General features: G+C 34.2%; 1 protein-coding gene across 7 annotated transcripts in view; it reads right to left on the reverse strand.

The window, feature by feature from the left end:
* DPH6 (diphthamine biosynthesis 6) overlaps positions 1 to 26,435 on the reverse strand; it is a 328,274-nt gene that overhangs the window by 296,653 nt on the left and 5,186 nt on the right. For 6 of the 7 annotated variants that reach the window (XM_057721520.1, XM_057721515.1, XM_057721516.1 and 3 more), the window contains exon 3: positions 22,053 to 22,246. In XM_057721520.1, coding sequence (XP_057577503.1) covers positions 22,053 to 22,246 — 194 coding nt within the window. Of the gene's footprint in view, positions 1 to 6,910; positions 7,097 to 22,052; positions 22,247 to 26,435 lie in introns of those variants that run through there. The other variant, XM_057721521.1, reaches the window with a different exon arrangement.

Genomic DNA, 26,435 nt, shown 5'->3' on the forward strand with positions numbered 1-26,435 from the left:
AGTAAATCGGTTAAAAAAAAAAACTACTAAATTATTTGAAGGTATTAATCAAAATTATAAGCTAAATCAAGATTCACAAGTAAAATCCACAAACAGGCTCAGATAGAGCAATACTGAGCCTTAAAGACCACAGGACTCAGGAGAAACTCAGCAACAATGGCCAGACAAGGAAGGATGAATGCAAAGTCATGGAACAAAGATACATTACAAGGAACATGGAATATTTTTAAAAGAGCAAAGAATTCATCACAAATAATAATTTTGATGAATACATAGCAGTAACTTTTTCCCTTAAAACTCAAAGTGCTAAGCCCTTGAGATGGGCATTGTGCCTTAATCACCTACATCTCTAGCAACTAGAAAAAAAAACCTGAAAAAAAAACAAGAGAAAAAATAAATGTATGTTAATGTTCTATAACTCACATAGCATGTGTAAGCATTATGAATAATGCTTATATAGTATGTGACTTTCTATCTTTGCACCTCTTGCACTTATCATTTTATTGAAGCTCAAAGAAAAAAGCACACAGAATAAAATCATCGAAAGAATTCCTCCTCATATAAACTTTTCAAATTCTAGTGATGTGACCATTTTCTGTCCACAAAGCTTTCCCACTTAATAAATTTTTAGTAGGTGGGCACCTGAAAGAGCCTTTAGAAAAACTGAAGCCTGGAAAATATTCAATTAATTCCAGTGGTGTCAAGCTAAAGCAAAGTCAAAAACAGACATACTGAAATGCATAAGCTTTGACAGCATATTCACCAATGCCAAAGCAACTGATATCTGAAGCACAAAGAGAAAAGACAAAAACAAAATAAGGAGTAGCAGACTACCACACTACCTGCAGACACAGAAGAGCATGGTTATCTTCTCCAAGAACCAGAGCAACAGATAAAACCAGGACAGACAGCAATGATCTTAAGTTAGTTAATTATGAGCAATGCTCTACTGCTCCAATGCAAAAGAAACATAGGAACATTATACATAGTGACTAATAATAATAATAATGATAATAATGTAATAGTTAACATTTATCGAGGCTTCCTTTATGATCTAGTTTACTGTCCCATTAATGCTCATGACAATCCTATGATGTAGGTACTACCACTAGCCCCACTTCGCAAATGTGAAAGCCAAAGGGTAGAGAAATTAACTAAATCAAGGTCATACAGCTAGCATGTGCTAGAGACTGGAACACAGACAGGTCTGACTCCAGAGTTCCCACTTAGTCCTTGGAAACAAACAAAGAAAGAAAGCCCCAGCATTTCTTGTTACACACAACTTTGGTTTTCTGAAATATATGTAATTATGACGATAGCATTGGTCATCATTAAAGTAAAAAATATATATATATAGTGTAACCTCTTTTTGGTCTACAGACACTGACATATGATTCCTCATCACAACCCAGTGATGGAGTTGAGGAGGAAACACCACCCAGCTAATCCTGACGCACCCACCTTGAGAATTTCACAGTATACATACACACATCTTTTTTTGTAAGCAATACTACTTATGGCTCCACCCAATTCTTGCTTGTGGTTCAAAGGATTTTTTAATAAAATATATGTCCATAGATTTTTGCCACATTTCTCTCATGCAAGACATATTAAAAAATTTTTCATCACATACTTTAATATCAACTTATAATAAAGAAAACTGAATTAATAAAAAATAATAAAATGCTATTTTTTCCCTCAGTTTTAATCTTCTTCATCCAGCAGTGGTAATGATCTCGTCTCACATTCTACCACCTTGAAGAAATTTAAGGAAGGATTTTTTTTAGAGGACTGCTATAAAATCATCATTGACATTTTAATTAAAAAAAGAAATGTATGTAGAATAAACAGGACATTTCCTCTAACAGTCTGCAGTGGCTGCTCCATTGCTTCTTTGTACAGCCTGGGTAAATTATGCAGGCTCTCACTAGACAGAGCAGCTGTATTTCACTGTCTTCAGTAATGTAATCTACATTTATCATTATTTTAATTAAGCGGATTCTTAATTTGGTACTTTCATTGCAAAGAAAAAATACCTTATTCATTTTTTTTGGTAGACAGCATCTTGTCAGTCCTATAAACCAGAATTTAATTTTAACCATGTTTCCTACTGCAACTGACTATTATTTTAAAAAGAACTACCATATTTGGTTTATTAAGAGATTGTTCATTTTCAATCTATAGGCTTAAACACTGGTTGCTTCTTTAAAATGATTTAAAAAGATGCTTCTGCAGCTCTCAGGGTTAATCCAAGTGATATACTAAAAACAGTAATGTGCTTTATTATAATATTAAATTCAAGGTTATTCAAAATCAATATGAAGCACAAATAAGTACTTTATAAGAAAAACAATGTTTTACAGAGTGTTGAGAAAATTCTATTCTGTAGTTCTTCGAGAAAGATTAAGTTTATCATTGGGTTATTTGAAATGCCTGAAATCTTTAGCTAAATCCATCACTGTGGAATACAATAGCTTTTACATTTTGAAGACAAGTTCTGAATTTTTAAAATTTTATTTCTCATTATTATTTGTAGTTAAAACAATTTGACTTTAAAGAATAAGTAAATGAATTACTCTGGAGGTGTGCTTGTTTTAAATGGTTCTCAGAGAAACAATTACTGTAACATCACATCACTACACTAAATTGTGTATTTTAATACATATGATCTCTCAAATCAAATATCAATAAAAAAGGCCTGATGTTAAAAAAATTTTGTATTCAGCACACATTAACTGAGCTTCTTTTATGTGCCAGGTAAGGAATTAAGTGCTTTGTATTCAAACCAAAGTAGAACAGAGCCTTTGCACAGAAAAGGGGAAGTGTGTGTGTGTGTGTGTATAGACACATACACATCTATGGCACAGTACCAAGTGATTTTTAAACTTTGTTCCTTTGAAGGGGATGGTCTTTAGTCCCCCAGGTCCACTTTGAAAAGCTCCAGAAAAGCTCCACTTTCATCTATTTTGACACGTCTTTTTTGTAGCTGGGTGAAGAAAGCAAAACCCACTGCCTAGAAAGTAGAAAAAGGGTTCTAGACTATCACTAAGAACACATGTAAATGAAAAGTATCCTAAGTTTTCCCAGATATATTGAGGGGAAAAAAAATAAAAGATTCCCTTGTTTTTGAGTTTCATTTATTATCAGTTTTCACATGTTGCCAAACATTGGTTTGTGGGTAAATGTCTACTAAATTAGAGTTTATTAACACAGCCTATTTAAGAAGTTTGGGGATGAGATCTGTAGGGAATTGAAAGTTAATGCACATCTCACTCTGTCCACATTACCAATGAATGCCATGTCAGCTTTCAGATTCACATAAATTATCAGAAGTTATGAGATCAGAATTTTTAAAGAAATCTATAGTGCATTAAATGTGTTCTAGATTTATATTAAAACTTCCCCATGTAAAACGATACCACTTACCGTCACACTGTGATTTTTGGACTAAAGTTACCATTTTAGCATCTATAATGACTTGGCCAGTTAATATATATTATCCCTCATCCCTTACAAAAGCTTCAAAAGATAAGCTATTTTCACTCCCATTTGGCAGATGAGAAAGCAGGCTCAGAGATTAAGAAACATGTTCAATATTATGAGAAGCTAGGATTTGGGCCCACGCTTTTTTTATTAAAACATTTTCAGAAGCAAAATAAACTTATTAGCACATGAAATTTTTCTCTTCTAATCACAGCTTAATATGATGCCTTCTTTTTACTATCACTTAATAGCTTCATATAAAGTTGTTTTATACTAAAAAATTCAGCTATCAACAGAGATGACCAAAAAGAGAAAGGAAAATCTAAAATTTAAATCAATGCTAATGAATGACAAATACTTTAGTCATTGTGTAACTCCCTTAGTTTGAATTTAAATAATGTCATGTATAAAGCCTGGGTTACCCAATTCAGGAACAAGTACAAGTTAAGTTCTAGGCAGCCCACTCAGGCTCTAATTAAATAGAAGAAATGAGTACAAAGGAACTAAATTATTTTTTAAAATACTCCTATTGGAACTCAACTTCAAAAAGATATTTCATGAAGAGACAGTAAAGCTTGTAAGATTCCTTCTATCTCAAATTACTCTGATGAATGTCTGATAAAACTTGAGATTTACCACTGGGTAACAACAAGAGGTAGCCAAAAATTCTAAATGAAAACTCAGAACGGTCTTTTGTTCCCTTTGTTTAAAGTAAAGCCGCTAGTGAAAAACAAGAATGTCTGCTTAGGAAAAAGGACTCTCTTGTCCGAGCAAAAATTAAATTTAAATATCCTCCTTCTTACCTGAATATTCCAAATCATCTACATTTATCTACTGTTCACTAAAAGACTATAGAGGGCACTGTTGCATTAACTTTGAAGCTTTACAATAGAAGCCGAGAAAAACTGTCTATAATGTGTAATTTCTTTAAAGGGTCAAATGCATGGAAATCTACTAAGCCTAATAAAGGAAAAAAACCAAAATGCATGTTTTTCTAAAATAGGCTGGCCTTCAATGGGGCAAAAAACTTAACAAAAACAACTGTCAAATTGAGAACACCGTATTGCACACATTTTACATTTCCCTTTGTAGTGCTTTCATGAGAAAGGTAACTAATCATAGCACCTCCTTATCCAATGGAAACAGCACCCACTGCAAAATCCTCTTCACAATCAATAGGAAAATGAATGTGGCACCTCATGCAATCCTTCCATAATTCTATCAACAGAAAGAATGCAGTCTGTTTGCATACTTTTGTCTAAAAGGCCAATTCCATTTGTCCCCTCTTTGGGAAAAATGACAGCTACAGATCAATCACTCTCACATGAAAGTAAACACACTGCAAACAAAATAAAACAAAACAAGGATCAAAACTGAAATTCTCACTTTTTTTAAACGAAATTCTACATGTAAAAACTCAAACTCAAAGCAAAATAGAAAAAATAAGTTTTTCCTCAGAGAAATGAATTTTGTGCTATTGTGCAACAGTTCTGGGATATAAAAGAAATAAGTTATATACAACAATATTCACTAATCTTATAATTACATACGGATAGCATTCATTTAAGCTTCCATGTATTTTCTGTCCTCTCACATCATTCCTGTTACAATTCTTCTACACTAAATTCAATTAAGTACAGTGCCAAAGATCTTTTTTTAAATACATATGTTTGCAGTGTATTACAATGAGACTACTATATAAAATACAAAGCTTCTTATTACACTACCACTTGATTTTTTCATTTGTTTATTCACCAAAATTTAAAATTTTTTGATACTACAAATAATATGAAACGGAAAGGGAAATTAAATTATTTTATTTTGGTAATTTAAAAATAATGTCCCAAATTGCTGAACCTCTTTAGAAACACTATAGCTATAAGAATTAAAACATCATGACCAGGCAACTAGAGATAATATGTAAAATGAGAAATGCATTAATGTTTATCAAATCACAACACCACATCAGAAGTTAGACGAATAAACATTAATAAAGGTACGATCATAAAACTAAGGCCTTGGGAATTCCCTGGTGGTCCAGTGGTTAGGACTCCCTGCTTTCACTGCCAAAGCCAAGGGCTCGGGTTCACTCCCTGGTCCGGGAACTAAGATCCTGCAAGTCACACAGCACAGCCAAAAAATAATAATAATAATAAAATAAAATAAAACTATGGCATCTAATAAAGAATCCCAAATTTCCTAGAAAAACAGTATACAACTCATTTTGTCACTCTCAAACTTCCAGAGAGATTAGCACCTTCTCTAAAATCAAAGTGCAGAACTGTGAAAGTGTTAAAAATTCTTTAATAATATGTCAACCTACTCATAAATCAAAAAGAGGGGAAGGGGCTTCAGATGATATGTAGATTTCATTTTATTACAAAAGCCCCAGTTTAACAAGTTATTTTCAGCCAATAAAAGTCAAAAGTAAAGCATTGTTAAAGTGGCCAGAACTGACTCTAAGGCTTTAACTTATTAACTTAACCAAAATGCTACTTGAATATTGCTCCCTTAAATTATTAATTTATGAGTTTTGCTTAGTCTCCTCCTGAGGCAAGGCAGTTTGTAGGTATGTTGAGTGCATGTAAATAAACAGAAAGCTTTTATAATAGTCTAATAATACACTAAACATAATAAAACAACCTCTGTTAATGAACACTGAATGCACAACCCTATGAACCAAGTTTATATAAATGGGCCATATAATTTAAAGAAACTATAAGATCCTCTAGGAAGTAAATGCACAAAACCAGAAAAATTAAACACAAGCCTACTCCTTTTCATTGATCTGATAAAATGCATACAACAGAATCAAAGTGCTGCTGTGACTATGAAAGGTATGTTATATGCAATTTCAAAAAAATCTAAATGTGAACCACAAGAAAATTTATTTGCAATATTGCTTTTTATCTACCATAAGGATGACTGCAAAAAAAAAAAAAAAGAAAGAAAGAAAAACAAGTAATGTCCTTGATATTCAGGATATTTAGATAGATATTTTAGTTTCCTGTTATAAAAAGAAACATAGCATATTAAAATCAATTTTGGTTAACTCTAATTTATGCAAAGCTTGATTGTGAGCAATAGCTGCTAAAGGGATGCAGCATTGTTGATTCATATACAAGCGTTTTACTTAACTACATTGGATAATAGCAGTGCTCCTAAAGGAGTATAAAAAGCAAAGTGATTAGCAGTCATTACTGTTAATTAGTGCTCACATTACATTCCTTGGGATGAATCTCCTTTAATTTGAATACATGGAAAGTTTATTTGTGAAGGATTGCCAAACCTTGCCTAGGTAAGTAGTGGAATAAGCCATCAACTACCAGTAAGCAAAATAAAAAACAGGGACAGATCAGCATCCAATTAGTATGTCTAAGTTTTTAAACAGGAAAAGGGTTGAGGGGGAATGAGTAAAACTGGAAACTCATACTTCACATTCTGCAATCTCACTGATAAAAGGAGGAAATGTGTGTTTATCAAACTTGCTGTGAGCGCACAGTTCATTTGGAGTCCTGTAAACAATCGCCTGGCTGCCCACTTTCAAATGCATGTGAAAATCTTGGAGATTCAGAGCATCATATTCAGCAAGCAAGGTCACTCTAGTGATGCCCTGGAAATGGGAAATTAGGAAAACGTGGCAATCAGAGGTTTAGGGCTGACCAGAAAAAGCCCTGGGGCTGGCTCACCATCTTTCACCGCCAGTCAGGCTGTCTCTGCCTATTCAGTATTAACACAACAGGGCTGCAAGTGAATGAAAAGAACTCCACACACCTAACTGGGACATTGGCTTTCTTGTTTAGAAAATGATAGACACTTGTCACAGAAGGGGGAGAAAAAAAAAAGAAAAAAGAAAAACAACCCTCAAACACAGCTTTCAAGAACCAGCTCTAAAAGAAAAGGAAAACAGGCTCCTGGTGAACCTTCAGTAAAGAACCTGGGGAATGGTGACATCCTGTTGACTACCAGTTTTCCTTGACTCCGATACCATTCTGTGCACTTTAAAATGGAGGCCAAATCTTCAACAAAGAAGCTTCAAAAGCAATGCATGCTCATTAGAGAAAAGAATCAAAAATTCAAATACGCAAAAATTATACCAACGCTCTTAACACTTTCCTCATATAGCCTTAAAATTTAACCTTCAGATCTTTTTCCATGCATATATTTGTACAAATACTTTTAAAAATGTAATTATACCATACAGAGTATTTGGTACTCCATTTCCATCTCTCAATTATATATATAGATGTATTTCTACAACTTCATTTTTGATCCTATACAGTATTCCATCGTATGGATACACCATAATATACTTTGCCCGTCATTTCTAAATCTTTGAGTACAACTTTATTTCCTTAGAATATATCCCCCAAAGTGGAAGGGCTGGATAAAGAGACAGTAGATTTTTTGTTGTCTGATGAGTTCTACCAAATTACCCCCAAAAGGCTGAACCCATTTATAGGGCTGCTGGCAGCATGGAAGAGTACTCATTTCTCCAAATATCATTTCTTAATATCATTTCTTAATCCTGCCCAATTGATAGCTGCATTTTTGAGTTAGTGACCTTGAACATTTTCTGGCTATTTGAATTTCTTCCTCTGTGAAATGCCTGTTCATATCCTTAGCCCATTTCTCTATTTGGAGGCCAGCTTTTAACATCCCAAAAAATAGGGATGAAAATTCAACAAATTCTACTTTAGGGGATGACCAAAAAGACATTATTTTAAAGAGGAGATGGTAATTGAACATGTAATTATTTTCCAACATATTATACTATAGAAGACTTCCCAACCACCTAAAAAGAAAAATTAAAAACTGAACTGGTTTTGCAATTATGTCAGTGAAGCTACCTTTGCTTTCCATAAATGTAAAAGCTATGACACCAAGGTGGCATCATCAGCAATGTTTTGTTGTTGTTATCTTTTTTCTTTTCTGTTATCCCAGGAAACAATCTGAACACAAAAAATCCAAGTATCTTATCAGCTACTTTGATAAGTTAAGGAAGGAGGCCATAACTATAAATGATAAAGTTCCTCATGCTATTATCCTGGATCAAGGACTAAATTAAAATGTGTCATTCTTGAGAAAAGTACTAAGTATAAGAAAAAAAATAAAAAATGCCCTTCTTTCCTAAAAAAGTCCATTCAATTTAGGGCCTTTTCTCACAGAATCAAGAAACTGACAAAGCAGCCAAATATACCAATTCCTAAGTCATCTTCAGAACCAGGTTCAGATTAGCACGTAATTTCAAGCTACAGATGATGTCTTTTCTTTTTCAAACAGCCTAAAAACTTGAAAAGCTGTAACCTGGACCAGTGCTTCTCAAACTGTGTTAAGGACCACTTTTAAAAAAAAAGATTTCCAAAACTTCAAAGACCAAAACTTTTGTAAAATACAATTAAAATGAATTACAAAAAAAAAAAAATAAAAGGATAAAAAATATAAGGCCAAATTTTTATTATTAGATTCAACAAATATAAATTACTCTCAAATTACTATAAAAGTTTCTAAATATTTATCTTCAGTTTCTAAAAACAGCTGATCTTGAATCAATAGCAAACACTTCTTGGGCTAGCACCAGCCCCTAGACCATACTTTGAGTAGCAATAATCTAAAACTATTCTGAGAGCTCTGAAATGAGATGAGATCGCAGATAGATCATTTTAATCCAAGACTTAATAACTCCACCTCCCCTTATCAAACCACACATCTGCCCCTCTGTCTCGCTGCTAATTCATACATGCCTTATTGGTCTATATATGTACTGTTACATGGTAATATACACAGGAATTAACACATATGTAATGCTGAGAGGCAGCAGAACACAGTGATTAAAAGTACATGTTCTACCTTCTAGCTGTGTAACCTTGGAGAAGTTACTTAACCTCTGTATCTCAATGACTTACCTGCAAAACAGGGATAATAAACCAAGGTTGAGGTAAGGACAATTAGAATACAATGTGTAGAGATTAGGACAGTGCCTAGCAGGTAGTGCTACATGAACTGACAGCAGTTATAATTACAATAAGACAAAAATGATTGAAAAAAATCACATAGCTCTGGGCTTTCTAACAATCAATGTAAAGGGGAAACTAAAATGAGTTCCATGATTTAGTGTTCATAGAATAAAAATTATCTAACAGTAATAGTAAGGTAAACTACTATAAAGAATAAGTCCTGAGAGAATTTTCAACCTTGGGTTGTTTTAAAGTTGAATAAGTAATATGGTGAAAATCTTCAACAAATACACAATGAAAATTCTGTGCACCTCTTATGCTCAAGGGACCATGATAAGTACTGCAATGCACCCAAAGTTGAAAAACACCAAGTTGTGCCTTCAAGAGGTTATAAATTAACAAGGAAGATATAATGTATATGCAATAATGATGTAAAACAAGGCCTAATGTAATAACAACCTAAAAGAGTAACTAAACACAATAGAAATTCAAAAAAAAGAAAGCTCCATTTGAGGGAATCAGGAACACTGCCTTTGGATCCCTATCTTTTTCTTCTTCAGCATAAAAATCCAAAGGCCTATTAAGAACCAGCGAGAACACATGCAGGGTCCAAGCCTGTTGACCCTCCTCTGGTCATCATCATTTCTTCCCTGAAATTATAAGATGCCACTTTTCACTCCATTAGCTTTGTGATCTTAATCTCTTTCTTAAGAGATGCATGACATCCCTCGTCTGCTCTCAGGTGCTACCTCCATGCTACTTTCCCCTTCACTCGTTGGAAGCCACAGAAGCCCCCTCTGACCTCCTAGCACATAGCATAGCATGTGTTACAGGCTCAGTCGACAACAGATTCCTAACTTGAGTAGTCATGAGTACCCCTAGGCTACAAAGCTTTCTGAAATTGATGGTTAAAACAGTAGTTATTAAACTTTTGAAATGAATAGATCGCTGTGACACTATGATAAAAACTTGGACCTCTCCCCAGAAAAATTTACATTCACAAAAAATTTGCACAAAATTTCACGGTTCGAAAACACCTCTCCCCTCTAGATTAAGAAATCCTGCTTAAAGTATCAACTTATCCTGCACTGAATGAAGTCCACTAGACTGATTCTTGCTAGCTTTCTGTGATCAAGTCCAGATTATATGACTCAAAATCAGTACAGCTTGGGTGAGGGTTAAGAAAGTCACAAAAATGACTGTGAGACCAATAAAAATTATTAAAGGTATGAAAATTGTGAAAGGCTCAAAAGGGAAGACCACGGGTTATGTACCAAGTGATGATAATTCTTCCTCCTCTTCTCACCACCTTGCAAAACTACTATGTAGGAAAGAATCCACAAAGGAACTGGTTTTAAAACAGACCACAGACCATTTCAATGGCTCTAGAACCAATCTTATAGTAGCAAAGAATTTTGCACAAGGATGGGAAAATAAATGTCTGATAAATAGTTCCTGCCTCTTCTGATTTGTCTCTATTTTTATAGAAAACTATAAGGATCAACATTAGCTAAATTTTGTCAAGGTTAGATAGACTCAACTCTGTTCAGTAAAGTCTAATTTAACAACTGCTCATTGAGCACCTACTCTGTGCAAGTACACAAAGTGGCCACATGCCTCAGCACTGTAGATTCTATGAATAAGGGTGGGATAATTCTGCTGGCATTGAGAGGTAATTGCTCGTATATAGAGGAGTGCATATAATTGTCCCATTTTTAAAATCCGTTAATTTTTCATATACTATTTCAAAAGTTAAAATTCTCTAAATTTAGTCCATGTAATCTTCAATGAAAGTCCTTGCTTAAGGCTTTTTACAATTGAGAAATACACTGCTTCGATTTTAAAAATAAGCATAGAGTTAAACCCTAAAAGAACATGCCAAAATATTTTTAATAGAAAAAAAAGCATCAATTAAAAAGAACCTTTGTCCTCTTTGGGTTCATTTCTTTATCTTCTTTTTGAAACAATCCATGCTTCAGTTTACTCCTATAGGAAACTAGACAGAAAACATTCATTCCACACGTTTCTTGGAAGGTTGAATTATCTGGCTTAAAGAGTCTAAAAAAGACTCAGAAGGGCCAAAAATTATAGGCAACAAATGTAGAAGAATAAATTCAATCCAATATATAATATAAATTTGCCCCCATTAAAACCTCTTTCACAATAGGAATGATTACCATTCTTTTTCTTCTCTGCATTCGCGTACTAATAAAGTCAAGAGGAATTACACTCATCTCAATGCCAACTTGCAGCTATATTAATATTAATATACTAATGGAAATTTGTACACAATGAAAGAAACTGACTTTATTTAGCTTTACCGGATGATTTTGGAAGCTAGGGAATAAAGGAGAAAGAAAACCTGAGACTTGACATGAAGTTTGCAGGCTTAAAAAAAACAACTAACTTATACAGCATCTTTTTTTCTAGAAACCTGAAGAGGCTCTCATATATTTTCTCATCTATTCTCAAAACAGGAAAAAGGATAAAAGGAAGGTATATACAAATTTTACAGATGGAAAAACTGAATTCCAGAGAATAGCTGAATCCTTGTCCCTTGAAGTAACTATAACTTTTAAACAAAAACCCACAACAAAACAAAGCCAGTAGCTCTAGATATCAAAATAGATTAAGTACTAGAAGAGAAACACAATGTTACATGAAGGTTCCAGAGAGGAAGATATTATATTCAGTTGAGGGCATAACAAGGAAGACATCAAGAAGGAGATGCCATGGAAAAGAAGGAATTGGAGACGAAAGGTTATTTCTGAATAAAACATAGCACTATGCAGGAAAGACAAGGACTATATGGGAAGAATGAGTTCTGACAATAGTCTAGTGCAGGTGGAACACAGGTTCTATGTAGGGGAATACTGGGAAAATATGAAGGATAAGATGAAGCCATACTGCAGAGCACCTAAGGGGTTAATGGTAAACAACAAAGATTTTTGATGAAGAGACAAATGTGACTGGATCTATACTCTAGAAAGACTAACCTGGCAGGAGTTTGCATGATAATATAGTGTATGAGAGACTGAAGAAAGACCACAGTAATTTGAATCCCACCTGCAAGCATTACTATTACATTAAAAGCATTAATATCGTACATCGTGTTTCCCTGTAGGTACTTTTATTTAGAGTCAAGAAATAGGATAGAATATTTTAGTTGATGTGCACTACATATAACTCTATGGAGAAAATGTAAAAGGACCATCAAGACTACCATTTATTAAGAGTTAATCTTGATTAAATGAACTCAGATTGATGTGAAGCACCTTCTATACCATCCTATACCAGATTAAAGAGACGACAAAGATAGGATGCTGCAAAACTGAGGATCACAATATTTGTAACAGATAGCTATTGCAATTCATTTTGATTATCAACATTGCCCAGTGAAAGCTGAGCAGATCAGCCATGGAATTGTCAGTTTACAAGATACCTTACATAGACTCCTTGTCACTTTTTATTTAAATATTACCATTGAGCTCTATCAACCCACCACTTCAGTGTCCCCTCATCAACGTTCCCACTGGTACTCCCCCAGTTCAGGTCCTCAGAACCTTTCAGCTAGCCAAGTTTCTCAGTTTTCAATTTGAGCTCCTCATCCCAGAATTCCACTTCCCTAATCCATTTCTTACATTGTCAGTGGTTCAACCTAATGCCCTTGAAGTTCCCTTCAACCATACAATTCTATGTCATTTCTTTTGCAAGATCCTTCAAGGTAGTGGCTTTCAAACTTGTTAGACCAAAAATTTGTTTAACAGTAAGAAATATATATATATATAAAATGTTAACAGCCTAGCATGCACATCACATATGTGTATAAACACACACGCGCATGTTTCACAAAATAATTAACCTTACCACGTACAATGCATTTTTATATTTCCTACTTGATTCTAGCCTCTTTCATTTAAATGAAAAAATGTGACCACTAAACTGAGTTTGGAACATACTGCCTTAGGGACTCTTTACTGCCTGAACTTGGTCTAAAATTCAAGACACTCTTTTTTGTGGCTTCAACCTACCTTTCCAGACTTATTTCCCACTACTCCTTAAACTCTGAGCTCTAGCCAAACTGAACTACCATTTCCCTAATACATCTCATGATTTCCTGCTTCCATGACTGTGGCTAAACTGTGCCCTTAATTTGCAACATTATCTTAGTCATTTTCCATGCCTGCCTTTGTCAAAATTGAGACAACCTTTAAAGATATCAAATGTAACTTCCCCTATAAAGTCTCTCCTGATTCCCCAACACAGGGGACTTTTTTCTCCTCTGAATCCCCATACCCCATTAAATGCACACCCTAATGGCAACTCTACATAATATTAATTTCTTTGTGTATGCGTTTTAACTGGTCAGGGTCTGTGAAGGCAGAGACTATGTCTTGCACATCTTTTTAGTCTATAGTAGTGGTATATTATAAGCATCCAATTAATGTATGCAAAATGAAAGACATAAGAAAAGTCTCTAAATGGTAGTAGCATAGGTTAAAATTAACAGGAAAAGTCAAGGTCAACTAACATATCCTTTTGATTCACTTAATTTTTTCTCATGTCACAGAACAATATTAAATCATTTTTTACCAATAAAAAAACCTCTACATATTTATTGACATTATCATTGATTTCATGGCTTCTTTATGATTTAGGCACTACAAATTTGCTGAATGAAGATGTTCTCTATTTGAGAGGGAAAGTTAACATAAAAAGTTCAGTTTAAGACCTATCATATGGTTGTGTGACCACCAATAAAGTCCTATGTTACAAAAAATGTAAAGACAACGATAAAGAAATAAAGTAATTTATGCTTATAAATCTTTGTAATGTGTTCTGTCATTTAATAGAGAACATTACAAAGACATGATAAACAACAGGTCTAGAAATGAAATAATAGACAATAGGACAGAAACATACATCTAGTATCTTAGACAACACAACCCAGAAGTAGACATCAACAAAAAGTTTCTTAAAAAATAAATAGTAGCATAGTCAGGGAAAAAGTAGAAAAGTCAATAGTACACAAACATCAGAGGCTGAAAAGCATAAAAGAAGAAATTTGAAAGAAAAGTCAAACATACCCAATGCACTAACAGAGTAGATAAGATAGAAAGAAATCTATAGTTTGCAGAAGAAAGAAATACAAAGGGAAAAAAGTAAGTCAATTGGTGAATTTATAGAGAGGCAATGAATCAGGAAAAAGATAAAAAGAAGGAGTATGTAAGTACATCTGTAATATACACACACAGTCATTGATACTAAGTGGAGAAAGTTCAAGGCTGAGGAGACAGAAGGATAGTTTTGCTATAATGAGGGAGTCACGTTTTCCAAGCTTTAGGGGTAATCTATAGATGAAGACTAGACCTGTAATAAGTTTACACACTGTAACAACTGACAAGCATGATCCAACATTTTATTTCCAGACAGATAATCCATCACGTACTTTCTCATGAATGCCTGACTTTATCATCGAAAGGCAGAGATGGCACAGCCTCAATAAAGCTGCACCTGGGAGTCAAAATGACGCTGGTCTGTGCTAATTCCAACTCTTCCCGTTTGTAGAGTCCAGCTCAATACTAGCAAAGCATTTCTTGTGCCAAGGGACCAGGTTTAATGTCCAAAATCTTGGGAACTGACAGGGCTTGAGTCAAGCTGTGCAATGCTGAAGAGCCAGGAGCAATCTGTACAGGGGGATGTGCTGATTTAATTAGCAGTATGGGTCCTCCCTGCAAATCTTAAGGCCATTGTATATGTACCTCCCACTCTAAACCCTTTGGATTTGCCTCAAGCCACCCAATGATCCAGTATTTTTTCCCTGAGATCCGAAGTAAAAAGAGATTCACAAAGTAATTTCCCACCATAATAAGCAGGTTTTCTAAGATGCATATACTAACTTGAAAAATGTGTCTGTTTTGCATTTTTATAAAATATTCTGCAGCTGGAAATTATTCTTGGTACACTTAGTGGTGACACTGCCAAATCCGATAGGATACCCTATTTTGAAAAGTTTTACTATTCTATTTAAGCTTCTAAATGAAAAACAAAAATAAAATGAATTTGCCAATGGTTTTACATTGTTTAAACTGTGCCGTGGCTCCCTTGCATTAGATAAATTATTATATAAAAAATAATTTGTTAAATTTTGGACTAATTTGTTCAACAATCCTTTAAAAGTCATCCATATGCCAGGAATATAGCTGGACACAGATATAAAAATGAAGAGCACTGAGATTGTCTTTGAGGCTTCCACAGTCTAGCAAGAGACAATCATATAGACAATCCTAGTAGTGTACTGAGAAGCACAGCAGAGGTATGGACAAGCTGACGTGGAAAAGACGGGAAGGTAAATTAGAGCTGATTCCACAGAAGGATACAGAGTGAGAAGGGGTTCTTCAGGAGAACAATGAGATAAAGGAATAGGAAAGCAAAGGCAAAGACTCAGATATGAAAAAGCAATCTCCTGGAAACCTAATTAATTCATTATAACTCGAACCCAGAAGCCTGTGTGGGAATGGCAGGATCAGACAGGTAGGATTGCAAGGGTCTCTTCCTAAAGAGTCTTTTTTGCCAGGCTAATGTGTTTGAACTTTATCTTAAGGGTGAGTTATTTAAGTATTTATGCAGATCAGCTGATGGCAGTGTGGCAGAAAGGCTGGAGGGTGCACAAGACAATACTGAAGGCAAGTGGCCCAGTTAGGAGACTTGCACAGTATAGATAAAAGACCATTTATGGTGGGGATGAAGTCAAAGTGTCGACTTCAGAAGTCACAGGAGTAACATCAAAAAGTCCTGGAGATCTAATGGTTGTAGTTGGGGTAGGAGGGAACTGAGAGAAAGTGGAAGTCTGGTAGTGAGGCCCCAGGTTAGATTTAGGTGATGTGGTAAAGGATGATGTTTTTAACTAACAGGGAAATACAGAAAAGGGAGCAAGTTTGTGCAGACAGATAATGAATAAGTTTTGAGCTTGTTGAGTTTCCTGTGCCTATAGGGTACTAAGGTGGCGAGATCATGAGCAACCAAATACAGGTCCTAGAGTGTAAGCTCACTGTCGTGGCTCCAGTGGTCAACCATTTTTTGACAGAAGCCAAGAAGGAAGGAAGAGAGGAAAGAAGGAAAGACGAGGAGAAAGGGAGAGAGGTGGTGAGAATGGGAGGAAGATATTGAAAGAAGGACCGTCTAGAATGGTTCTCAAGTTTGTAAGCAGTTGGAACCTATTTATTTTCAGGAAACTTGTTACTCTTTTCCCCCTGCCATAGTTCAGCCTTCTACCAGCAACAGCCTGCTTGGTATTTGGAGATCTACCCTTCCAACAGTGGGTTCCGTTCTTCCCACATAACCACAGTAAATGTGGTTCCAGTAATCATTACTCAGTCTCTTGCTCCAGGAATGGCACAAGATCTAGACCTGTCCAATCAAATGAAATCATCTTCTTCCAACAACTGGTTCATGGATGATACAAGTTAGGCCACTGAGGGACAAGGAAACATAATTGGATTTTCCTTAAAACTATTTAAGATTAGAGCTTTTTCTACTAGATATGAACCATAAAGAATGTAACTGTGAACCATCTTCTAACTACAAGGATCCAGACTGAGAATAGAATCAACAGAAAATAAAGGCAAGAGATAAAAACAGCAGGGGGGGCGGGGCTCTGATTACATAGTTTGTATTCTGTTTCTAATCTACTTGAAGCTAAACTTATCTTTACGTCATTGTCAATGAATTCTCTTTTTACTTAAACCAGCTTGAACATGACTTTCTGCTCCTTGTAATCAAAAGAATTCTAACCAATACAAAGAGTAAAGTAGCAAGTGATGTTTCCTAAAAATATTAAATTAAAATCTAGTTTTAAAAAATGTTACCCACACGCCTCTATATCAATAGTAAATATTCTATTTAAAAAAGAAAAAAGATAATTATTCATTTATTGTTGTATTCAAATTATAATACAAATGTCCAATAAGTAATTTAACATCATCAATACCAAGATAAAATGTCTAATTCGAAAAGGAACATGAAAGGAGAAAAGTACCAAAGATTAGAAGAGGAAGACTGAAAATGAATATTCAACTTAGGGCAGAATATTAAAGGAATGCCATTGCAATGAAATTAACACAGATTTCTGGATCAAGAGATTCCATTAAAATGAAAACAAAGTTTAACCTCCAAAAAACAAAGAAACCGGGGGTGGGGGGTGGGGGGTGGGGGTGGGACGGGGTTGGGGGGTGGAGATAACAATGGAAAAAAGAATTCAACTAGTTTCTTGAGTCAGAAAGCAAAAGAAGGAACAAGGAATCATAAATCAACAAGGAAGCTGTAACCTACTGTTTGTAGGAAAGAAAAGAAAGCCAAGAAAGGAACCAAGCGAGGCCACATTATCCTGAACTCCATGTATAACAAGGATGAAATGTGAGGCTGGAAAAACTCTAATGTCATAAGTGTTCACAGTCAGCTTTCCTCTTGCCTTATTCTTAGATATGAACAAGCAACCAAGATATTTGAGAAGAGCGTACAACATGAAAGAGAAAAAAAAATCAGAAAAAAGACCCCAAAGAAAACATGAATACTTCAGGGAATGAAAGATGTTTAAAATCTCTAATCTGAATTTTAAGACAGATTTAGGGACGTTACATCTATAGAAGGAAAAATTGGTTGTTATTAAAAAAGAAACAATCAATAAACAAGTAAAGTTCTTGGCTACTGAAAATATGATTGATAAAAGAAAAAGAAAATTTCAACAAGAAAGTAGGGCATTTGAAAGAGAAACCTCACAGAATGTACAACAAAAAGATATAGAGATGGAAAATAGGTGAGAAAAGACAAGAGACATGAAAATTCAGTCTAGGAGATCTAAAGTCTGATCAGTGAGAATACCAGCAAAAAGGAATAAAGAAAGTCAAGGGGAGTAAATTATCTAACAATAATATTAGAGGAGTTTGCAGAGCCATCCTCACATTGCAATTCTATTGGCGCTGCCATTTTTTGTTTAAACTTTAATTTTTTTTTCCCCTTGCTACTTGGCTTGTGGAATCTCAGTTCCCTGACCAGGGATTGAATCTGGGCTGCAGCAGTGAAAGTCCAGGATCCTAACCACTAGGCCACCAGGGAACTCTCAGCTCTGCCATTTTTTATGAGTCAGATTTGACAGCAGGTTCTGCATTCTCTCCAGGAAAAAAAAAAAAAAAAAGCCACAGCAGTTCTAGGATTCTCATCCACACAACCCTCTGCACAGGAGAAAGACCTTATCTTTTGCCAAAGATCCATCATCTTAGGCTTCATTCTATTTAGTACAATGCGTGTTAACAAAACCATGCCTGACCTAATCACTATGGCCAGGAGAATGCCATATTGTGACTGGCTTTCACTGGGATAAATACCTTCCCTAAACCATCATTAAGAGAGAGGACAGAGATATGCTGCTACTCAATAGAAAGTTGCAGAAGGGATATTGGGGAAGCAACCCCTAATGTCCAATGCACTGTTGTGACATTTCAACACATGGAACATAAGGACACTCATAAAAGATAACAGAGAAGAAAAATGAGTCAGCTAAACAGAAACGAATATCACATTACCATCAAACTTCTCACCAGCAAAATGCTACAGGACCATGGAGCCATGCCTTCAACGATTTGAAGAAAAATGACCTTCATTAGAAAACATTAAATTCAACCAATATATCAGTCTAATATGAGGGCAGAATAAGAACATTTTCAAAATTCAAGGATTTGAAAGTAACTTCTTTAAGGAAGTTTTTTAATTATGGATTCCACTGAAATTAGGGAATAAACCAAGAAAGAGGACAATATCAGAGCCAGTAAGAAGTGGCTCTAAACCAGTGGAGAATGAAAAAAATACATGATCCTTAAATATATCCTCTATAGAGACACAGTGTTTAGATGTATCCTTCAGTAACTATTGCATTGCTCTTTATGTGACTTAAAAGGAAAACACCCACAGAATTTGAAAATTACTATATTTTCAGGAAATAATACAAGTTATCTATATACCAAACTAATCCAGATGAGAGCCAAAATGACATTTTAATATTGAAGAAATTCTAAAGAATAAAAGAAAGACTACATGAAAGCTAGATATTTTGCAAACAGCTTGATATATACATATATATATCTACCTGTTATAATCACCTGACAACCTATGAGACATAAAGGTTTATTCCATTTCTCTTAGTTTTCATGACTTCTACAAAAATAGTTACGAAAATTTTAATTCTGTAAATTCTTCCAAGTCTTTCCTACTTCTTTTCAGCAATTAGTCAATTAAACTCTGAAAAAACAAATATCTCCTACTCAAAAATTAGCTCTAATATTTGGGGGGAAAGTTAACAAAAACAAAAGAATGACATACATGTGAAAATCACAAAACTGCAACCTGTTATACATAAATGTTTAAAATGAAAATGAATCTAAATGTTTTCAATTCTTCATTAATATTCAAAGGATTAAAAAAATGCAATTCCATCTTTTTCTTAGAACAAGTGAAGACTAACTTGAAGAATTATAGCTCTTTCAGATTCTTTTTTCCCATAATTACTCAATTATTCATTAGAATATGTAAGACTTCTATTGGAATCTTTGCACCAGTGTTTCATAAATGGATTTAACTATAAAAGCCTGGTTATACAATCTCTTCCATAAAAGCAATATATTTTCGATATTTATGTCCTTAAAATATCCTATAGTAAAATTAATATTTTTGCACAGGAAAAGAAGGAGCTATTTAGTCCCAGACAACTTGATAACATCTCTTTCAGCTATAGTTATAATTATCATGTACGAACTTCCAAAGCAGAAGTTGTCAAGATTTAACATTAGCATTAATTTATGTCATAACTGATGGTTACTATAAAGATAATGGCAAAGCATCCATTCTCCAAAGACAGCATGGATCGAAAGGGAAATTTCTTCTTAATTACTACTAATCAGCCCATTTTTAATTAAATTGATTAGTAATTTATTATCTTTCCCTTTCTCAGAAGGCTGTTATTATCACATAGCTTCTCCAAAGTTATCAGTTATCACTGATTTTTAAGCAATCCAATTACCTCTAGTGTTGAGTTCTACCATTTTGTAATATTGGTTTATGCTAAAAACTTATCCGGTTTCTTTGTACCCTGAGAAAGAAATTTTGAAAATGCAGAATTTAGATTCAGTATTTCACACCTCAAAGTTAACACTGTCAAGGTCTTAGTTGTCCACTTAGAGAGATGTGAAACTTGTTTTATGCCCTCCCTTTTGATAATTAAAATAGTTGTTATTAGTATGTATATTCCCAGAGGGAAGATGTCAGGTCCCTGTGATTTCCTTTGAAAAGTATCTACTTCTTATTCGATCCATAACTAAACAGTAAATTATGGAAATATTCTAAGTGTTTTCCCAATCAGTCTCTTTTTAAAAGGGTAAATAAAGATAAGAATGTTCTGACATACAAAATAAGAAATATCTTCAAATTTAGAGGAATTGAAGAGTTTCATATATTTTTTAAAATCAAAATCTTTAATTAATATTAGTTTTTGATCAGCATCAAATTTGAAGTACAGCATTAAAGTAGCTATTTGCGGTTAGCAAATTTTTTTGTGGCAGGGGTTCATAACACAACTTCTGAAAAACTGAACTTCTCTAAAGAATGAGAAAATAAAATGCAATGTCCCTTGCTAGAAGAAGGGACAGAAATCTTCTTTCTGTTCCCTAGCAAAAAAAATATAAGACATCAAGGAAATATTGGTTTAAATTCTCTATCTCATTAGCTATACTTTATATGAATTGCTTGTAGCTAACTGGATAAAATTCATATTTAAGAAGAATACTGAACTGTATTCAAGTAGTTGACTATCAATGAGAATGAAAAGATAAGTGCTTAATATAAAAGGATTTCTATTAATTAACATTTACTAAGTATAGTACCTACTAGATATATGAGTCCCATACTTTCTCTCCTTAATTTTTTTTCTGTCCAGAGAAATTAATAATGAATGCACAATGGCTGCCAAACTCATACACAGGGACTTAAGTATTTAATTCATACCTCTTCTACTAACGTAAAGTAAGTCTATTCACATTTCATCATATCAGAAAGGTCTTGCTTGACCACCCCCTGCCATCACTCATTATCACCTTGACTGTGCTTCATCCTTCTTCACAGTACTCTTCACCACCATGCCTATAATTTGTTTGCTTACTGTCTGTCTCCTTCTACTGGAAAGTAAACTGCAACAACACAGAACTTTGTCAGATCTGTTCACTGCCCTATCCCCAGTGCCTAGATCTAGATATAACAAGCACATAATAGGAATTCAAAAAGTATTTGCTAAAAACATGATTGAAAGGTCATCAGCTCCAAAATCCTACGGAAAACTTAGTTAAATATCATTTGACAGGTATGGGTGCCAGACTATACCAAAAGTTCTATTTTTAATTACTATGTAATATAAAGGCATACTAATATTTTTCTATCCAAAAGACAAAATATCCTTTCAAAGGATAGTTGAGCTACTAGCAGTTGTAAATTATTTATTGCTAAATAATTCAGTAAATGTAATTTACTAAATTACACACTAAATTCAGTAAGTGTAGTCACTCTGCATACCTTAACAAGTTTCAAAAGCTCATAGAGATCTTCAACCTCATCACCTTCACATTTGGTGTACACTCGTCCTGTATCCATGCTCTTTCCTCTTATGGTGCGGCGATAGAGAGGAAGAGCCATCGCTTCTGCATACAAGTCAATGGCATGATGACCCACCGTCTGATACATGTAGCTATCCAGTTCATCTGACCCCACTGCAACAATTAAAGTGGAAATAATCAGTCAAATGGAGTGAAAGAGAATGGATTTGAAAGTCCACCTAAGTTTTACTGCTTGGAGAGCAGTCAACACAACTTAAAAGCTTACTACGCTACATCTCTCTGCATTTATTAAATGAAATAAAATACATAAGAATTGCACATTTGTTCAAGCAGCACCCAGTTCACATCAGCTCTGGTCATCTTTACTGCTAATTACAAACATAATTATACATAAATTTTTTTAACTATATATAGAACATTTAAAGAGAAGAGTAACGTAGCCAACAAATTTTGATTAGTTTATTTGATTAAAGATTTTATTACATAAGTGTTTTTTCAAATCATTCAAGGTTATTCACAAAGTCATCTAGAGTTGTAGAAGAAAGCCTTAATTAAATATGTACTTAGTTAATAAGTGACAAATATTTGTAAGAAAAAAGTTTAGATGCTCTTGATAAATTCTATATTCTTACTTCAACAAAACACATAACCATATATAAATTCAATACTGTTAGAGCAGTTACAAATGTGTATAGAAACATAACTTAAGCTAATAAGTAATACAATCACTGGTTGTCACAAGATTCCAAAAATATCAATATGAGTAAAATATTCAAAACAGATACGTAATATCAGACTTTTTGGTGATACAAATGAACTTAGAAATATATTGGAATAGGCTTTTTGATTTCTTAACTCTACTTTTTAGAAAAAAAGAGTCATGAATATACACAAAGATTATTTGCAAAGATATTCATCAAGGCATTGTTTATAATAGATTAAAATGACAGTATATTAACATAATAAAATATTATACAGCCTTTAATATAATTTTGAAGAAGAGTATTTTCTAAAATATTTTCTGCAGGATAGAAATTCCATGAGCTATTAATAAGTATTAGATGAAAAAAAGGATCCTGTGGTCAAATAAATTTATAAAAAATGAGGATAAACCACATCAAACAGGTGTTTTAACTACAATTCTTTCTAGGCTCACCTGCTTTAAAGTGCTCTAATAAGGAGAGAGCGTATGAATTATCTCTCAAATTTATCTATCCACAGAACATTTATATTTTCATGGGGCATTTGTGTTCCAAAAACAATAGCTAGAAAATGCTATGGTAGAATAATACTTAATGACAGGGAAAATATTCACCATACGTTATTAAGTTTTTAAAAAGTTACAAAACAATGTTTGACATATATGCACGTATGTGTGTATATGCAGATATGCTAAACAGGTCTAGGCTTTCCACTGAATGTGAAAGAATTCTATCAAAAGGCATGAAAAATGATATTGTAAGGGCCCTGTCAATAATCAAAACTGCCACCATATGCTATTACATTTTGGCTCACCAGGTTTCTGAACCCACACAACAGACTGGCTTCCATGTACTCACATTATTATTATAAATCTGTCTAGTCCTGCTCCCAGTAGAAAGGAGAGATAGAGCCAAAGTTACCTACAAACCCTTCGGATTACCTTCATCTCAAATTCAAACTAGACTTTAAATGTATTAATTTTAAAGGCAATTAATACAATCAAATGAATATGTTTAAATAACTTTGAGTGTCTCAGCACAAAACTTCCTGATGTTAGCATAATAATTAAAACATTCTACTGACTTCAAAAACCTAGAAGACAATTTTCCTTTAAGGCTCCATTTAGTCCCAACCACAATGAAACTTTTATTAATGGAAGCTACATAGCAACAATAGTGTGAGATCAAATAAAACCAAAAGGCTCCACTGTTGCCTGAAGCACTTCAATTAACATGCCACAAAAGTTCCTACTACAAATTTAAGGAGATGGCTTTGTGAATTTTATGACAAGTTCACATTTATCCCCATTAATGGGGATAAATTCTTTTCCAGACTACCTACTGAAAACTCAGTACTGTGAATTCACTTTAACCAACTTTATACTGGAGTCATCTCTACCAGTCATTACTCATTAAGATTCCGTTTACACGTTTGGGGGAAAGAGAAGTCCGTCAATGAATCATTCAATAATCACCAACTTCCTGCTGACTTTAAATCAAAATTAGCTAAACTCTCTCCATCTATCAACCCACAGTCATCTATTCTCTACTATTACAATGAGAGTTGCAGCTGATTTTTTCCAGCTTTTACTTTGTAATGTTCCAATTCCATTTATACTACTAAATTCTTTCTCACTAACAATATTCTAAATAAATAGCTCTAGGGCTTCCCTGATGGCGCAGAGGTTAAGAATCCACCTGCCAACGCAGGGGACTCAAGTTCAAGCCCTGGTCCAGAAAGATCCCACATACCGCGGAGCAACTAAGCCCATGCGCCACACTACCAAGCCCGTGCTCTAGAGCCCGTGAGCCACAACTACTGAGCCCCTGTGCTACAACTACTGAAGCCCGCGCGCCTAGAGCCCATGCTCCACAACAAGAGAAGCCACAGCAATGAGAAGCCTGCACACTGAAATGAAGAGTAGCCCTGCTCTTTGCAACTAGAGAAAGCCCATGCTCAGCAACGAAGACCCAACACAGCCAAAAATAAATAAATAATAAATAAATAAATAAATAGCTCCATTCCACTATGAGGCATAATTTAAAGATATACTTTGCCTGTCATCTTATCCACCCTGATAGTGAACCTTTAGCACATGGAAGGTTATAAAGATGGTCCCTCACTTACAATGGTTAAATGTAGGATTTTTCAACTTTACAATGGTGCAAAAGCAATACGCACTTTACTTCCAGCATTACTTGGGTCTTAATCAGAGATGGAAAGAAAATTCAAATATCTGACTGAAATAACTGCTCGCTCTTAGAGGATTAATTCTAGTTAGTTCATTATTCATCTGTCCATCAATAAATCTTGAGGTAATGCCTACCAGAGGCATAGAGCTGTCCCAAGTACTGAGGAGCAATTAAAGGAACACAGAAGATATGACCTCTCCTCTCAAGAAGCTTAAAAACAATCTATTTGGGCATTAAAAAAAAAGACAAAATAAATAGAAAACAACTGTAAAATGATATAAAAACAGAAATTAATAGACTGGCAGCACTGAAGAAGGAAGGAAGGGAAGGAGGGAGAGAGGGCGGAAGGAAAGAAATATTTAGTGCTAGATTCAGATTCAACTAAATTTGACGGGTGCCTACTTTATGCCAGGAATTATGATTAGCATTTTCACATATAATATTCATTTAATTCATCCTGAAATAACAGTAGAGCAAAAGCATGGAATCTTGAAAGAAGTTGAGTAAAGGGGATGATAAAGAGATCTTACTAGAAAAGTAGTAATAGAGTTAAACAAGTGTTACTCTCCCCCTATTACATTTTAGCAGTTAATATCTATGGCTGTATGGTTATAATGAGAGTATAAAAAGCAAATCAGTGAATATTTTTCTTTTTTTTAAAGTCTGATTGGGAAAAAAATGTGTGGTGATGGATGTTAAGTAAACTTATTGTGGTAATCATTTCACAATACATATATACACCAAATCATTATGTTACACACCTAAAATGAATACAGCGCTATACTTCAATTATATCTCAAAAAAAAAAAAAAAAAAGAGATGTTGTTGGTTGAATTGTGTTGCTCCCAAATTCTTGCGTTAAAGTCCTAACATCTAGTACCTCAAAATGTGACCTTACCTGGGAACAATGTCATTGCAGATGTAATTAGTTAGGATGAGGTCATTAGGGTGAGGCCTTTATTCAATATGACTGGTGTCCTTATTAAAACAGAAAATTTAGACACTGGAATGGACACAGACAAAAAACAGTACTAAATGGGGAAATTTCATTGGAGAAAAACTGAAAAAAGTAGCTAAAATAAGGTCTGTGGATTATCTGTAGATGTCCTTATTACCATAGACACATAAAAAGTGGAAATGTATTGCTCTATGGCTCTCTCAAATCTCACACATTTAGCTTACATCTAAGATGGCTAAACTAGATGCTTTTAATAATAAAATTCATATATTATCATTTATTAACATGTCTTACTTCCCAAGTTCCAAGAAGCTGCATCTTATTTAATTGTACATTGCCAACAACACTTGGAAAAGTGTTGTAGTAGAACAGCAGTGCACTCTGAAGTATGAGATTTCAAGTCTCAGCTCTGCAAGTTTGTTCTAGCTATTTTACCTTGGACAAATTTATAAAACTCTAAGCTTCAGTATCTTCACCTAATAAAACTTTC

Source organism: Hippopotamus amphibius, chromosome 2, assembly GCF_030028045.1.
Source record: "Hippopotamus amphibius kiboko isolate mHipAmp2 chromosome 2, mHipAmp2.hap2, whole genome shotgun sequence".
NCBI classification, from domain to species: Eukaryota; Metazoa; Chordata; class Mammalia; order Artiodactyla; family Hippopotamidae; genus Hippopotamus; species Hippopotamus amphibius.